Source organism: Lactuca sativa, chromosome 2 (genome assembly GCF_002870075.4).
Source record: "Lactuca sativa cultivar Salinas chromosome 2, Lsat_Salinas_v11, whole genome shotgun sequence".
Lineage (NCBI taxonomy): Eukaryota > Viridiplantae > Streptophyta > Magnoliopsida > Asterales > Asteraceae > Lactuca > Lactuca sativa.
The window spans coordinates 183203731-183222088 of NC_056624.2; the positions used below are offsets into that span (position 1 = coordinate 183203731).

The 18358-nt window shown below is 33.1% G+C and overlaps 2 protein-coding genes and 1 non-coding gene across 3 annotated transcripts; all 3 read right to left on the minus strand.

Annotated features, from left to right (window-relative positions):
* Positions 1–2850: 2850 nt before the first annotated feature.
* On the minus strand, positions 2851–2924 carry TRNAN-GUU (transfer RNA asparagine (anticodon GUU)). The gene has a single exon. It is a non-coding gene; the product is annotated as a tRNA-Asn (tRNA).
* Positions 2925–3506: 582 nt separating this feature from the next.
* Positions 3507–6984, minus strand: LOC111921607 (granule-bound starch synthase 2, chloroplastic/amyloplastic). Its single transcript, XM_023917190.3, has 8 exons — positions 6240–6984; positions 5636–6107; positions 5493–5557; positions 5336–5413; positions 5145–5255; positions 5017–5061; positions 4779–4952; positions 3507–4630 (listed from the first exon to the last, which is right to left on the minus strand). The coding sequence occupies exons 1-8, from the start codon at positions 6546–6548 to the stop codon at positions 3674–3676; spliced, it is 2211 nt and encodes a 736-aa protein (XP_023772958.1). The 5' UTR covers positions 6549–6984; the 3' UTR covers positions 3507–3673.
* Positions 6985–7845: 861 nt separating this feature from the next.
* Positions 7846–10656, minus strand: LOC111921606 (2-dehydro-3-deoxyphosphooctonate aldolase 1). The gene is made up of 13 exons (XM_023917189.3): positions 10530–10656; positions 10350–10408; positions 9754–9851; positions 9586–9682; positions 9406–9471; positions 9242–9301; positions 9086–9160; positions 8925–9009; positions 8790–8848; positions 8557–8700; positions 8428–8475; positions 8296–8343; positions 7846–8218 (listed from the first exon to the last, which is right to left on the minus strand). The coding sequence occupies exons 2-13, from the start codon at positions 10383–10385 to the stop codon at positions 8162–8164; spliced, it is 873 nt and encodes a 290-aa protein (XP_023772957.1). The 5' UTR covers positions 10386–10408; positions 10530–10656; the 3' UTR covers positions 7846–8161.
* Positions 10657–18358: the final 7702 nt, after the last annotated feature.

An 18358-nucleotide genomic window follows, 5' to 3' on the forward strand; every position in this document is an offset into this window, starting at 1 on the left:
CCTGATGCTCGTGAGTCGAAGGCACCAATGTCGGTTCACTAAGTTATGTATGTATCGGCAATACAAGAAAAAAGTAATTGGAGAATTATGCTATTAAAAAAGTGGGTATATAATCAACAAAAAAAGAAGAAAAAGGATGAGATAAAAAAGTGGAGAGTCTTAAGGGCTCCCAATCAAATTTAGTCAAAATTTTAGATTTTAAAAATCTCTATGTCTAAAACTAGATTGGTGTGTGCAGTAAGATTAAGATGGTATGTAGAAAAAAATATCCATGTTTTTTTTGTATATATCATCCTCGCTCAGTCACAAATAGATAAATAATGGAAAAAGCCTTCTCTGTAGTATGCTCATGACAAAATCCTGAACTCCTACTTTGAAGGTTGGCAGCTGCAAGATCCAAGTCAATGTCTTAAGTCGAGCCTTCGACGACAGCATGGAAGAAAGAAAATAGTTTTGTTCTAAAGTCGAGATTTTTTATCATTAATATTTACTAGTCCGTGTCAAACTGTTAATCAGGATCGACTTTATTTGTATCTTAACAAAGATAGGGCTTAGGGCACCCACTTCTATGGGGCCCCACTTAATCAAATACCCAATACCTATTACCTCTATGTATATATTAAATCAATGAATCCGGATTGCTAGCCTTCACGCAAGCCTCAAAAATTCCGTTTATTTTCTTCTACAAGCGACGATTCTTCTTCTTCTCCATTCTCGGACTCTGAATCTCTTATTAGCAATTATGATTCTAGGCTCCTTCTCCATTCTTGGCTAGTCGGCTTCTCCATAACAACATAATTGATATTCTGATAACTCCTTCTCGCGATTTGTACTTTTGTAGGTAAACACTATTGTTCAAAAATCAAAACAATCACAATCTGATCATCTGAACTCTAAATGAAAGATTCAAAGATCGATTATCAGTCATCTACTCGTCTGATTATCTATCATTGAAGGTAAATCCATCGGTCCATTGTTCAAAAATTTATGATCTTTCTCAAACTAAAGTTCACTGTTACACTTCAATGGTATTTTATAATTTCAGTTATATTTTATTACTTTGTGAATTGTTCAAAGCGTCCCAAATTTTTGGTTTACTTAGAGCCCTCAAACTTGTTGAGCCGTTTACATCCCCTTGATAGTTATAAATGAGTCATTTGGTTACAATGATTACATGGCATGTCACATGTTATCTGATTAAAGTCATTTTTCCAAAAACATCTTATGCAATAACCGCCACCAAAATTCATCTTCCTTAACCAATATTCATCTTCTTATTTTAATTACAAGTGCAATCAACATTTGTTTATTGATTAAAAATTATGTTCTCATTTCTCCACCAATAGTAATTAAGAGACCAAATTCCATAGAACAACCAAAAATATTAAAACCAGAGAACAATATATTATCTTTAAAGCCGGAACGGAAGCGTGTGATATTTCAAAGAAGGTGGACAAAAAAACCTGGTTTCAAAGAAGGGTTCCTTTGATGTTAAAGTCAAGGCAGCTCGAAGCATTCTCTACAATGGTCTACAGCCCCATATTTCGTCTTTAAAAAAACCCCAAAAAAAGGTAACAATCGAGGAAAATATATGGGATTTGAAATCTCACCGATGATTATTGTCCGCCTTCTTTGAAACAAAAAACCACCACCACGATAGTTGTTTGCCTTCATTTCTTTTATCCATACAGACACAAAAAAAAAAAAAAACACCACAACGAAGCTGAAATCGAATTTGGACCCAGAGATCTTGATGATGAGAAGGAATCTACTATCATTAAACTGAAATCAAAATTGGACGTTGAGATCTTGATGACCGGAAGGAATCCACCACCAACGCGAAACCAAAATCATCCCCATTTCTTGAAGAAAATGAAGAACTCATGTTGATTAGCTTCAATAACTTCATGATCGGTAAGATATAAACAAGAAATTCACGATTGGCGTGTAAACAAGAATTGGTTCGGTGGCTCTTCAAGATCGATTACAAGTTGTAAAACTGATTTGTAATCGATTGATATCAGTTAGAACACAGAGTTACAACATCATCATCTTCATATACGTGGATGTTACGTGTCCGCCTCATATATGCCACATAAGCAGGAATAATCTAGAAAACTTAGACCATCCCAGCGCCATCTTTCAAACAATGCCACGTCCATACACTTATTGAAAGCCTTGCAAAAAAAAAAAAAAAAAAAAATGGCCCACATATATAAATTGTTAATTGCTTATTTATTTAATTATTCTTATGTGGCATGTGTTGCAAGCTCCTCACATTGCACGGATGTGGTGCTCTTAGAAATCAATAATTGTTTAGGTTGAACCCGTATTTAACGATTAAATTCAACTTTAATGATTTATTACATAAAAAAAACTTTAATGACTAATCCAGGATAAAATAAAAGGTTTAGTGTATTAATTTTTACTGAGAATTATTATCCGGTGATTGTTGCACACATTATATATATATATATATATATATATATATATATATATATATATATATATATATATATATATATATATATATATATATATATATATATTATTGTTTTTATCTCATCTATTTAATATACTCCTTTGTTTTAAGGTAATGCATTCATGTTTTAAATTTTGTTTAATAAAAATATTTGATTGGTGATTTACAAATTTAGCCAAAAGAGTACAAAAACTATAATATATTAGAAAGAATATATATTAAGTACCATATATTGAAAGTAAAACAAAAAAACAGATAAAGTAAAACAAAAAAACAAAAGCTATAATATATTAGAAAGAATGTATAATAAGTACGATATAGAAAGCAATACTCAAAACAGACAAAGTAACAAAAATAAAACAAAAAAACGCTAGAAGGAGGGGTCGAACCTCCGACCTTGTGGTTAACAGCCACACGCTCTAACCAACTGAGCTATTCCAGCTGCTTGTTTCTATTCTTCTTTACGTATCTAAAAATAGTAAATTATATAAATAAATAAGTAATTATTATAATTTTTTTAGAGCAAAAAATTTAATCTACTCTAGACTGCTCCTAACACCATCTATGTCCAGACAGACAGGAGTTATCCAACCCATATACCCTTTAAAGTCAAAATCTTGATTTTAAGATATTACCATTGTTTAGATGTTAAGATCTTAAAAGAGAAAAAACAATTATTCTAAAGCAAATTTTGTACTAGGATTAAAATAATCTCAACTAGTATGGTAAATTTTTGTGTTCATTGATATCACTTTTTTGGTCGTTATTCCATAATTACACTTTTAGTCTTCTAAACCTAGGAAAATTTCATTTTTGCTAAACAAATTCTCATACATTCAACTTGAAATTAAGCTTCAAAACTTCCTTCATTAAACTTGAAATCAAGTATTGTAATCACAAGTTCATCCATTAATCTCAAATTAGTCAGAACATCATGATAATCGAGTTAATCACTTTGTGACCATCTACCTTTAAGTGCACATGGTCATAAAAAATTGTTTCCTTTTCTTCTTAAGTTGTACTCTTGCTAATTGCTGTGGTTTACATCTATAAATATTACAATTACAGTCTAAAAAGTTAAAATTTATTCCATCATCGATGTCTTAATCAACATCAAGTTAAAACATATACTGTATAAACAAGACCTTACTAGCAAATGTACAACAACTAAACTCAAACTCTAACCCTTTTTCACCATTGATACTTGGCCTTAACAAGAACCTCTTCATATCGACAAGCAGCATTCCCCCAACTCAAATCCTGCATCATCCCTCTCCTCTGAATCCCATTCCAACTCTCCTTATACTCCCTATAAGTCAACAAACAATTCCAAATCGCCTCAATCAACAACCCAGTCTCCGCCCGGTCAAACACCCACCCTAACCCGGTCTCTCTATACGGGTCAAACGGTTGCACCGTGTCCTTCAACCCACCCACACCATGCACCACGGGCACCGTCCCATAACTCATCGCGTACAACTGGTTCAACCCACACGGCTCGAACCGCGATGGCATTAATAAAACATCCGCACCCGCAGTTATCCTATGAGCCATCTTGACCGAAAACCCGACCCATCCCCTGACCCGGTCACGATACCGGGCCTCCATTTCCCTAAGCATGTTTTCAAGCTCGGGTCGACCCGTACCCAACATCACCACTTGTACATCTTGGTCAACCATCCATGGGATCGCGTCTACTATCAAGTCAACGCCCTTTTGGTTGTCTAGTCTACCAATGAACGCGATGACCGGGATGTCTGCCCGAACGGGCAGCCCGAGTTCAGTTTGGAGTGCGGCTTTGCATTGTGGCTTGTGGGTGTGGAGTGTTGTTAAGGAGTAGTTGGTGTAGTTATCGGAAGTTAGATGGATGTCGGATTCGGGATTCCATTCCTGTTTGTCGATTCCGTTGACGATTCCGGTTAGTTTCCAGTCGTTTTCGTTGATTATATTGTGGAGACCGCGACCTCCTTCGGTGGTTTTTAGCTCCCATGTGTATCCGTGACTTACTGTGATGATTTGGTATGCGGTTTTTAAACCTGCTGCAAAGATGTTGAAGTGTTCACCACCGATTGGATCATACATTTTGAAAAGATTTAAGTAATTCGGTGGTAGATCGGTGTAGGAGAAATCATCTACAGGCCCACGTCCCTGAAATTGATAAGAAACGTGTTTTGTTTCTCTTAGACATTTTATCGAACACCTTCAAGGCATTCAGAAAGAAAGAGAATATTCATTGTTGAATGAGTAGCATTTGAATCTGAATTGGGAATCAGGTGAAATGAAACTAATTACTTACCTGATGAGCGATGTTATGAATGACAAGAACGGATCTTGCGTATTGCATTAATCCATGTTCATGATAATATGCTTTGAGGTAAACCGGTAACAATGCAGTATGCCAATCGTTAGCAATGAATACCAAATTTCCATCGCCGTAGCAGAGCCCACCACATGGAACATGCCAGGGAACCTGTAAGTGACATGATTGTCAATATTACATGAATTTAATGAGTATATATTTTGCATATTCATACCTCGATAGCTGCTTTGCAGAATAAAACCATGCGTCTAAGAATATCCTGCAACAAAAATGAGAATTGGAACACGTAATTGAGTGTCACATTTGAGAGAAATCTGTAAAATTATCTTGTATAACACTTACAGAACGATTTCCACTATATATATTACTCCCCAAGTTCCTGAACATGTGATTTTCAATGAAAACAAAATCCACACCGTCTATGTATGTTTGAAAGTAATGCACCTCCATATCCTGAAAATATACATATCATCATTATTACCATTTTGCAGCAAACGTATGGAGTGAAATACTGAAATAAATGTTTACCTTACCTGTCCATTCACTGAATACCTCTTCCTGATTCCTGTATCTTGAAGATCAGCATAATTTCCATAGCGAGGTGCTACTACCTAAATGTTCATAAAAAAAGTTAACAGATGAACATAAATGGTGAATCTTATTGTTGATTAAAGAAGAAAGAGAACTTACCATTACTCTATGCCCACGATAAGCCAGAGCCTTTGGTAAAGCTCCAGCAACGTCTCCAAGACCACCTATGAAGAACAGTTTTAAAAAATTGTTTATGAGATTAAGAAAAAAGGACATTCTTGAATCTTGATTTGATATATTACCTGTTTTAGACCAAGGAGCACATTCTGCAGCGACTAATATGATATTCATTACATTTGGACCTGCTAAAGGAGGGGATTTTGAATTGTCACCCATGGGAGCATCTGGCACATGCTCTTTTACATGGTGTGATATTGATTCATTGGTATTTTCGAATTTTTTGAATGTGGATGAGATATCAGAAACAAAGGGTGGCAACTCTTTTGTATTTGTTGTAGCTTTCTCTGAATTTGTGTTTTGAAGCTTGTTATTGAAATCTTCATCTGGAAAGGATTTAATTTGGGATTTTGATGTATCTATTTCATAACTTTTGATTGTAGATGGATTTTGAAGTGTGTAGATGTCATCAGGAAGATTAGAATCCAGTTCCAGAAAGGATTTTTCCTCTTCGTCTTCAGATGAAATTTCTTCTTTCTCAGATTTTATTTTGGTAGTATTACTTATGGATGCAATTATTTCCCTTCTTTCAGCTATCTGCATTTACAAAGAAAAATAAGAGTTTTCAGTGGATAAGAGATTAGCAGCAGTTTCTAATTTGGTTGTGAATGATCACTACACTAGTAAGAACACAAAAACAATTTTCAAATTTGTATCAAAAGGATATACCTGTTGAAGAAGGTCTCTCTGCTTGGCCAAAAGCTTTTTCGATTTCTCAATTACAACTTGAAGCGCCTCGTCCGTATCACCGGTTGCATCTCCACCGGGACCATTTTCTCCGGTTGCTTTGACCCTCCATATTCTTCGACCACCGACAATTTTAGTATTATTACATAGAAATGCCGTATCAAGAAGTGGTTTTCTTGGTCGATAATATGAGAACAAAGGGATCTTCGGTCGACGATGATAATCTAAAAGACCAGCGCTATCAATCGCTGTGTGATCGGTCACAAATGCCAAAGAACTCATAGTTGTCATCAAGATGTTCGAGGAAATGCGTCAAAGACTTTTCTAAAGTAGAAGATGAAGAACACAAACAAAACTTCAGGGATGTTGGAAAGTTGAAGAAGCTGTTAAACCAAATTGATTACTTGAATTCGACGAGGAAGAAGAAAGGGGCAAACCGTCTCCCATTCAAACAAGTCAAGTGATCCCGCTAAATGGCAATTCGAAAATCAAAGAACGAAGTTATGAGTTAAGAGTGTTTGTGAGGTTGAGGTTAGGTGTAAGAATATGGAACTGAAATCGAAAACCAGTGCTTCTTGATCTGATTAAATGTGTGGTGGCGAGCTTTCCGTTGGGCTGGGATTTGGGAAGATTGAAGAAGAAAAGGGGTCACTGGCCAGGGGTTCGCTTGGCTCCCTTTCCAATGGCTTTATGACTTTATGTGTTAATCATACCCCTCTAAAAGGTCTCTATCCTAGTTTGTTTGTCAAATGAATGCACAAAGGATTATTAAAATTGTTGTTAATTAATTCGTTTTCATTTATTTAAAACAAAAATCATATTTTAATAAAAAAGGTATAAATAAATATAATTATATAGAACCTTATTTATATACCTAAAATAGAAAAATAAATATAGTTAAAAAATAAAATGAAAATATTCAAAATATTAGTATATAGTTGTGATTAAATTTATATTTTATAAGTAAAATTCCTTGAATATTAAATAGAAACAATTAATTAGTAAAAATTAAATATTATTAAATTATAACAAAAGGATAAAATAAAATATGACTAAAATAGAAGGGTTAGATCTACAGAATATGAAAGTATATTAACCATTAAAAAAAGTTTTGTAGTCCGATGCTAAATAAAAATAAGTCTGTAGTAACAAGGTTTAACATAGAAGATGCTTTTAGTAAAAATAAAAATCCTTGCATTTTAAATACGACTAATAGATCCTTTTTTATCCTTTTATAAAATTTATCACCCGGCCGAAACTTACGTGACAGGATAATAAACTATTGTTTTATCATCAACACCCAATTACATTCAAAACATCCACTGGAGGCCACGTGAGTTGAGACATAATTCAGCCACTCCACACGATGGGCAGTAAATGCGAAGGGTGTTGGTATAAACCTTTAAATCAGAAAGACCGAAGACACTCATTGATTTCGTTGTTACCAAAGTCGCCAAGCTGTTGCTCATTACAGGTCTCTGTTATTTCCACCTTATCTGATATTGCACTTATTTCATCCATTATCACGTGTTATATCTCATTAGATTATAACCAAACTTAATCAATAATAATACTCAAATCACATAAATACATGTTAATACTTTTTGTGTAACTGGAATGTATGCGGGTGTCAATACACTCAAAAGTGTGATCTAATACAAGTTATGCGGTGGAGAATACTCATTTGTGTTAAGCAAATGAGTACTTTCATTTTTGTGCGTTGCTTTCACTTTTGTAACTAAAATAATGTAAGGAAAGATCATGTTTACAATACAGAGGCTCAAATTTTACACAACCCTTGGCACACGCACAAATACAGCAGAAATAAATAACAGCATTATCATAAATCATAAATCTTCGAGCATGAGTGTGTTTATTATCAATTACACAGCCTCCACAACTTCTTACTCACGATATGGAGTAAGGTCAATATCGTACTTGTGCTTCCCTTTGGTAACCCTCTTTTATCAAACAAACAAAATAAAAAGTCAAAATAAAAACGAAATCTAAAACAATTCCAAATGCGGTTAAAACTTACAGCAATTGCAACAAGCTCTTCTAGAAGCTCCTCTAAATGTCGCAGAGGCTATTCACGAACACCAAAACACCAAATCAAGAAACATTATTAAATCAATAAAACAAAACTATTTTTTAATGTCACAAAATTTACCCATTGTGTTGGACCATCAACCGGAGCATTAAGTGGGTCATCATGCACCTGATTTTACAAATATGCCCTTAGAAACCCGTAAACTACAGACCTCAAATGCTATTTAAAAACCGTATTCTTATTTCATACCTCCATAAAAAGCCCATCCACTCCCACAGCGACAGCTGTCCTTGCAACACAAGGTATTAGTTCCCGGAGACCTCCACTAGCAACACCACCACCTTCCAGCTTTTTCCCAGCAGGTTGTTGCAACGCATGTGTCACATCCGCTACCTGAAAGTATATAAAAATAACATTTTACTTCAGTACAAATATTATAACATCAAATTTATGTTGTATCAATGTTATTGTTATGTACTTACCACAGGACAATTAGCTTCTCGCAGCCATTCAAAGTTGCGTGGATCAACGATTAAATCATCTACAAAAGATTGTTAATTGTGAAGTCAAAAAAAATTAAAAACAAAACAAAAAAAAATAATAAGATTGAGACTTACTGTAACCAAACATGGTTCCTCTCTCACAAACCATAACGTTTTGATTTCCAGCCAATCTGACTTTTTCTGCTGAGTTGGTCATCACCTGAAAAGTCAACACATCAGAAATTTATCATTCACCATTTGGTCAATGAAGTTGACTAAGCATGACACAAACTTACAGAGGAAGCACAAAACTGGCCTTTCTTTATATTTACAATTTTGCCAGTCTTGGCAGCTGCAACTAGGAGATCAGTCTAAAAAAAAGATAAAATGTATTAGTTTATAGAAATGATTGAAACAATTGAGATGGATTAATATTTAATAATTAATAATACCTGTCGACATAAAAATGCTGGAATTTGAATTATATCTGCAACCCTGGCAACGGCTTCACACTGATAAAATTCAATAATCAATATAGCTATATAAAGTTATGTATCTTCTTTTTACATTCTTAAAGTATGTTCTGAATTCTGATTGGTTGATTACATGTGATTACCTGGCTAGATTCATGTACATCAGTCACTATGGGCAAGTCATATGTGACTTTGACCTTTTCAAGGATCTGTAATTTGAGGAGCAACACAAATGAACACAGTTTAACAAGATTTTGACCTAATCATATTAATATAATAATACGGTTTTTAAGTTGTGAAATTAGTGGAATGGAGTACATTACCTTTAATCCCTCAGCTAATCCAGGCCCACGAAAAGATTTTGATGAGGTTCTGTTAGCTTTGTCAAAGCTTGACTTAAAAACTAATGGCAATCCAAGTCTGGAAAAAAAAAACAAACTCAAACGTAAATGCTTATATACAGATTACAGATAAAAGATTAAAGAACATACTTTGAAGTGATAGCCTTGATTTGTTTGGCCATATGTAAAATATGTTCTTCAGATTCAATCACATTGGGACCAGCTAACACAAAGAATGGTTGTGCTCCCTGTAATGGTTGTAGCAACGAGTCATTAAGCCTAATGCTTGCTAAGAAACTTACGTCAAACACAGAGCAATGAACAAGGTGAGATAAATCCATTAAAGGCCATTATAAAAGACATTTACTATTAGTCCAAATGATTGTTCTTTCCTTCCCACTACTAAAGTGATTTGCATTTACTGATTTGGGTATCGAGGCTTCCCAGTTAGATCTCGTCTATGTTGCAGACCAGATTGAAGAACAATGTACAATAAATAGTTAAATAAATACCACTCTCAATAATTAGGGGTAAACGCTGAATACAGTCAATTCAAATTGTCATCTCGAATTGTGCAACAAAAGGAATCAATTTATCATAAGTGACGGGTGACTCGTTCTCGCACAAAAAACTTCTACATGATACCTAGTAAGTGTGAGTGAGAAAACGGAGGATATTGCATAATTTTGCATATTGCAACACACCAAGTGTATTATATTCGTGGAAAAGAAGAGGCGAATGCATACCTTAAGCTGATTGTATAACGCAGTTGATGAATCCATATCTTACTTGTGAACAACTAAATCTGTAGATTAGAAAGGAGACATCCTAAATTCTCTCGAATAGAAAATTGAAAGGAATAATGAAGTTAAATCTGGAGATATGAACAAGACCCGACGGCAATGCAGTTAGATCATAGATATTACCTTTACACCTTTCTGGATTGGAAGAACAGAGATTGCTCCGATGATCTCTGCCTGGTCACTGGTGAAACTACGGAATACTGAGTACTACTTACTGTCGGCCGATTCGGGTCGAGTTGGATCTGATGTGTGTCCGCGGATCCATTAACATAAAAAGAAATGTTTTAAAAATAATAAGAGGTTGTGTAGCTCTTCAACAGAGTCTAACGAGTTATGCATTTTAATGTTATATCTCCTAAATACATAGATATTGTTTTCAAAAAAATTAGATTTGTCATTCAGAAAGGGCAAGCTGCGCAAAATCATATGTGTTGGTTCGTATCGAATGTCATGTGTGTCGAGCTTCACTGACCACTTAGTCATTCTACCTGTCATTTTTTGTTTTCTCAGAACATTCTTAATAGGATAGTTAGTTTTGACGTGTATAGTATGAGTTTCAAAACAATGTCTTAGTTTGGTAGAAGTTGTAACAAGTGCCAATATTATTTTTTCAAGTTGAGAGTACCTAGTTTCAGGATTCAAAAGACTTTTAATTAAATAATAAATAGGATGTTGATCTTCATCAAGATCCTTGGTTAGGATTGCACTAGCGACATTGGATGAAATTGAAAGATATAAGAGGAGTGGTTCCCCATCTAGTGGTTTCACAAACATGGGTGCTGAACTTAAATATTTTTTGAGTTCTTGAAAGACGTCTTCATGTTCTTCGGTCCATTCAAACTTTGTTTCTTCAAGATATTATAGAAAAGGTTTGCATCTCTCTGAAGATCTTGAGATGAATTTATTCAAAGTTGTCACTTTTCCTGTCAATCTTTGGATATCCTTAATTGAAGTTGGATATTTTAGATTAACTATGGCTTTGATCTGCTCCAAACTTGATTCTATTCATATCTTAGTGACCATGTAACCTAGGAACTTGCATGCCTTCATTTCAAAGTGGCACTTGGATGGGTTTAGCTTCATGTTGTATTCATCCAATATGTTGAAAGCTTCTTCAAGATCCCTGAGGTGATCTTCATTTTTTTGGATTTGACCACCATATCATCAATGTATACTTTCATGGTGTACCCAAATTTATCTTTGCACATACGATTTACTAATCTTTGATATGTTGCACCTGTATTTTTTAAACCAAAGGGCATAGCGATATAACAATATATACATGTGGGGGTTATGAAAACAATATATTCTTGATCAGATGGTTCCATTTGTATTTGGTGTAACATGGTTGAGGCGTCCATGAATTTCATTAATTCATGGCTTACTGTGGCATCTACCATAGAGTCGATGTGTGGCAAAGGGAAATGATCCTTAGGGTAAGCCTTATTAAGATCTGTATAGTCCACACATACCCTCCATTTTCCATTCTTTTTTTTACTACCACCACGTTGGCTAACCCCCTTGGGAATTTGACTTCTTTAATCATTCATGTCTTAAGAATTTTTTCAACTTCCTCTTGTATGATTTGGTTCATTTCAGGTATGAACTTCCTTCTCTTTTGATGTATAGGTCTGAAAGAAGAATCTATATTAGCTTGTGAGTTATAATTGCTTTGTTTATACCTGTCATATCTTCCTCTTCCATACGAAGGTCTTTCTTATGTCCTTTAGGAACTTCATTAGGTCTTGCTTAATTTCTTTTGGTATTAAGGATCCTATATGTACTTTAGTGTCAGGATCCTCAAGATTTAAGGGAACTTCTTTTGTATCTTGTTCTTCTTCTTCTAATACGTCTCGTGCCCTTTACTTTAATTGCTATCATTTTCTTGGTACTGTGGAAGGCTTCATTGAGTTTTTATAGCATTCTTTGGAGTCTTGTTGATCACCGATGATCTTCATTGTCCCCAAGGGGTAGGCATCTTAACGCATTGGTGGTATGTCGATGGTACTGCTTTCATGTCATAGATCCAGGGACTACCTAATATAACACTATAGGAACAAAAAACATCAATAACACAAAAGCGTTGCATAGAGTTTATCCGTTCAATGTAGATAGGTAGTTTGAACTCTCCAACTATATACTTCATTTCACCATTGAATCCTTTCAACACTGAGGATTTTTTTTATTATCTCAGATTCTAGGATATTAATCATGGTTAAAGTTTCAAAGAGTATGACGTTTACTGAGGATCATCCATCTAGTAGGATCCTTCTAATAAAGTGATTGATGATGTAGAGAGTTATCACTAATCCGTCATGGTGGAGATCTTGGATGTTCTCACTATCTTGTTCTTCGAAGGTGGTTTCTTTCTCGCATGTTATTAATGTGCTTTTATGGGGTCTTTCCTCTTTCTCCGCCTTGGATACCTTAACGTGTCTTTTTGCTGCAGAGTAAGAAGTTCCACATATCAAAACCCTAGAAATAACGTTAATTACCTTGGCGTCTAAAGGAGGGGATCCTGGTTTTTCAAAGATCCTCGTAGGATCTTGCTCCTTTTCTTTTGATCTCTCTTTCCTTATCCCTAGGATTTATTTGAGATATCCTTTTCTAAGGAGATAGATAATTTCCTTCCCAAGGGCTATACAATCCTTAGTGATGTGGCCAAAACATTCATGGTATGCACACCACTTAGATTTGTCTTTCTAGCCTCTTGATTTTTCCCCTTTCCTTGGCCACTTTTCTTTCTCACCAATATCTTGGATAACAAATATTAGACCTGAAACATCCACAGAGAAACAATAATCAATGATCTTGGGGAATTCATCTTCCTCCCCTTCGTTATCAAGGGCATTGACCCGATGATGATCAGGTTTGGAGTATGGTTTTGGCCTATAGGATCTTTGGGTCGAGGAATCGACCTTCCTATTAGGATTGTCGTATGAATTTGGAGTATTGGTCATCTTTTGAATTTCCTTGTCTTCTTCCAGTATGATGAATCTTAATGCCTTATTTCTGACTTCATCTATTCTTCTGCATGGGGTCATCACAAAGATCTTCATAGAAAGGAAAATATGTCCTTAGGCCCATCTAGAAAGAGTCTACGACACTGGCCATGTCAATATTAGGAATGTTCAATGCTTCTCTGCCAAATATGCTTACAAAATCTCTAAGGGATCCCTTTGAATTATTTATTGTTCAATTAATTATTTGATATTTATTACTAATGTTTTAATTTTTTTTATTTATTAACTGAATAGTTAACTGTGCAATGGAGGGGTAAAGTATGTGAATTATATCTTCTTTATTTGTTTAATTGTCATGGAGTTATTGGCTAGGGTGCCTAGATGGTAAGAGATTGATATGCCCTTGTTAGGGTGTTTTTTGTTTCAATTGGAGCCAATGGTTTGATGGGTTGCGCTTAAGAAAATCGTACAAGGATATTCTGGAAGAAGTTTTCTTTGTCATGTGGTGGATTCTATGGATTTTTAGGAATAAGACCTTGTTTGGGAAATAACAACCTACAAAGTCTTTTCTTTTTTACAATATTGTCTTGTAATTTTTTTTGGTGTTATAATATTTTACAAGAATCCTATTTTTTCATTCGTGTAATGTCTTTTTGTGTACCTTGGTTAGTTTAGCTTATTGCTAGCGGGTGTTTTTTCCCTTTTAATAAATTTTTGTCGTTCAAAATAAATAAATAAATAAACTAACTGATTGATATATATATATATATATATATATATATATATATATATATGGGAAAACTACAATAAAATCCCTACATATTGGCCTCATAATCGATTTAGTCATTATATATTTTTTCTATTTAATTAAGTCCCAAATACCGGCAATCGTATTCAATTTAACCCTTTGACCCGGTCAACCAACAGGTCATCCAACTTTTAAAAATTACATTTTCGGCCCAGATTTCAAATTTTTTTACAAATTTGGTCCAAAATTTACATTTTTGGCCCAGATTTAAATTTTTTTACAAATTTGGTCCAAAATTTACACTTTTTGCCCAAATTTTAGAATTTTATTATGAATTCATCCTAACTTTAGTCTTTTTTACAACTTTTTTTCTCAAAAGTTTGTTTCTAATATGTTTTTTCTTTAAAACTCATATTTATACAAAAAAAAAAAAACATATTTTCACATAAAAATCTTATTTTTTCTATATAAAAACTTTCTTGTATATGAAATACCAAATTATCAAAATAGGTTTGGATTATTTGTGTGAATTCTCTTAAAAAATCAATTAAGAAATTAAAAGTAACCCTAAATTATACTATTAAATTATAGTTTGTCAAAAACTAGTTACACTAGTTACCCTAAATTAAAAGTAACCCTAAATTATACTATTAATATAGAGATTTTAATATGTGTTCTATTTAGTGTGTATTCTTTTTTCTATGAGATTTTAATATAGTTGTTTATATGTATTTTTCAATCTGTTGCATCTTCGTAAATTAAATCATACCTTCGATCACATATATATATATATATATGAAAAAAGTTATGTAAAGTTGTTCTAATCTCATATATGACAATCCATATTGATTTCAGTAGGAGTTGTAACTATCAACATTTGTAATACTTTTTTACATTTCTTAAATGCCATTTTCTGCCAAAAACCTTCTTATCGACAAATGACAATTGCTCATTTCTAGATAGTTATTTTTTGTTATTACAACAAACAAAATTGACACATGAATTCGATTTTACAAAGAAGTTTAAATAAAGAAATTCAAAGTGATGATGAACTATATGTATGAACATGTATTCAGCGAGAAACAAAAAATATGAAGTTTTCAATATGTAGCATCTTCTATTAAAATGAGTGTAACTAGTTTTTGACAAACTATAATTTAATAGTATAATTTAGGCTTACTTTTAATTTCTTAATTGATTTTTTAAGAGAAATCACACAAATAATCCAAACCTATTTTTATAATTAGATATTTCATATACAAAAGAGTTTTTTAAAAAAGTTTTTATATAGAAAAAATAAGATTTTTATGTGAAAATATGTTTTTTTTTGTATAAATATGAGTTTAAAGAAAAAACATATTAGAAACAAACATTTGAGAAAAAAAGTTGTAAAGAAAACTAAAGTTAGGATGAATTCATAATAAAAATCCTAAAATTTGGGCAAAAAGGGTAAATTTTGGACTAAATTTGTTAAAAAAATTTAAAATTTGTGCCAAAAGTGTAAATTTTGGACCAAATTTGTAATAAATTTTGAAATCTTGGCCGAAAATGTAATTTTTGAAAGTTGGATGACTTGTTGACCGGGTCAAAGGGTTAAATTGAATACGATTACCGGTATTTGGGACTTAATTGAATAAAAAATATATATAAGGGCTAAATCGATTATGAGGCCAATATGTAGGGACTTTATTGCAGTTTTCCCTATATATATACTTTTAGTAGGATCTTATGATCCGGAATCAATTTTACCATAATGTGTTGAGAAATATGATTATTTCTTCACATTATTCAATCATAAATTTGGAACACATAAAATTGATTTTATGTTTTCGTATATTTGGTGCAGGCGTAAAGACAAATTAAAACAATGCAGATGAAAGCTATTGAAGGATTACTGTTTAGTTAAATGTTGTTGAAGGGCTAAAGAGTCATGTTAAATTTTTACAATGACTAAAGTGGAGATACTTAAAATAAGTTATGTTCTGAAGCTTGTAGCTGGTTATGACATAGTCAACAAACCTAGAGAGTAGTGGTGTCATAGTGAAAGTTGGAGACTACAAGGCTAACTACTCATATGTCAAGGACTAACTGTGTAATATATCCAACTATATATACTTAGTGGTAGATAGGGATTGTAGAGGAGACTTTGTCTTCTCTTCGAAAAAAACCCTAATTCTCTATATTTTTTTACATCTTGTTTGTAGTTGTAATCTGTTATCTTACATACTTTTGTTCTGATTTCTTGTATGTGTCAAGTAGTACAAAAATCATTTTTCATTCGTGAGATATTGAGAGTTAAGTTAGTCATTTTATGTATAGCTTTAGAATGAGGTATCTTATTTGTAAGTAATGTGAATTGGTTCTTCAATCATTAAGGGAACTGTTCATCATTTTATCAAATTTTTAAGATAATGATTTTGCAAAACGGAAAACGATCATATATCGAATCGCAATCTTGGATTGCATTGCTCCGTGACATGGAAAAAACTTAGACACTTAGATCAATACTTCATTTTCAGTTTTCCTTTCCCTCTAATACCTCACAGTCTCACTCGACTACTCCCCCCTCTACATGATCCCATATCTCTACTTCCCATCGTAGACATGCCTGGTATTCCAGCTCGAGGCTATTTGGGCCAGGCATGAGTATTTGAGCATGCTAGTGTAAATGTTATATGTTTGTGGAGTAGTATTTAGGGGAAACTCACTAAGTTTCGTGCTTACAGTTTTGGTTTATGGTTTCAGGTACTTCGGTGGACCGTGGCAAGGCGAATACGTGACCGTACACATCCTTGGTTTTCAACTGATTTGATATTGGGAGACTATGATTTTAATTAATATTTCGAGAACAACAGTTTTTGAACACTTATAGTAGTAAAATGGTTGTTTTGAAAAGTTTTAAATTTGTTGAATTTTTGGGATGTTACAGACACAAAACATCTACAAGGTCTAAACTTTGACATGCTAACCTGACACAAACTCGACACGAAAATAAATTGGTTGACACGGCACACAACGTTAATTAAATGAGTCGTGTTAGTTTCAAGCTCTCTCAATACGTTCAATATTTCGAATCAACACGAACCTGACACGTCACACCATATTTTCGTATCTAATTTTATCTATTAATGTTAGGTTTTGTCATGTCTAATTCTATCTAGTAATGTTGTTTTTTATTCATGGATTAAAAGTGTATTTAGTAGATTATATCATTATTAGATTTCATGTAACACAGTAATACATGGTCAAAATATTAATTACGGAAAACGAGTTCACACAACCGATCATATATCCAGTGACTTGTTGATGATAAAATGATCATGTTTTCTACCAAAAAAATCTAAAAGGAGCAATCACCTCTGCCTTATATCTATATATCTATATCTATATATATATATATATACTTATGAAATGATCATTTTTTCTTTTACCACATTAATTTGAACTCCCATGACTTTTCAATTTATTTACAATAATGTCATAAATAAATTAAATAATGTTCTATAAACAAGAAAGTGTGTTTTATTACAATGTCTTCATCCCACATCGATGGTGAGTGTAAACAAGAGAACTTTTCCTCTTCTATAAATAGGATATGTTGTGAAATGTTTTAAATTGACCAAACAATGAGAACTTCTTTATGCCTACCTTTGTAGGATTTTGAGGATATTTTTTTGGTGAGATTGTCTATATTGGCAAGTGTCCAGATAAGTTTTAGAATTTCAAAAATAGTTTTGAATCGGATTTTTAAGGTTCAAACTGTGTTTAAGTAGAAAGAAAAGTTATGTAGTTGGGTATATTGAGTTGAATCGAAGTTGGATCAATTTGGATCGATAAAGGAATCATTTTCCTTTCACCACTTTGATTCAAAAGTAGGAAATATATACAAACCAGGTTTCATTAGAAAAAAAGTTATGTAGTTTGGTATATTGAGTTGAATCGGTTCGAGTTTGATCAATTTGGACCGATAAATGAAGCATTTTCCTCTGACCATAGACATTTGATACTCCTATGATTTTTTAAATTGTTTCCAATGACATTATAGATAAGTTACATAATGTTATATAAATATAAAAAAAAAGTCTACCTAAACATAAAATTATAATTGTTTGAAAAATCACTTTGATTCAAAACCACAAAATATGTACTCGATTATATTTTATAAATAAATTCATTTTATAATGAACTTTTAAATTATGAAAATACATATAAACAAACTTTCAATATTAAGGCCTAACTGA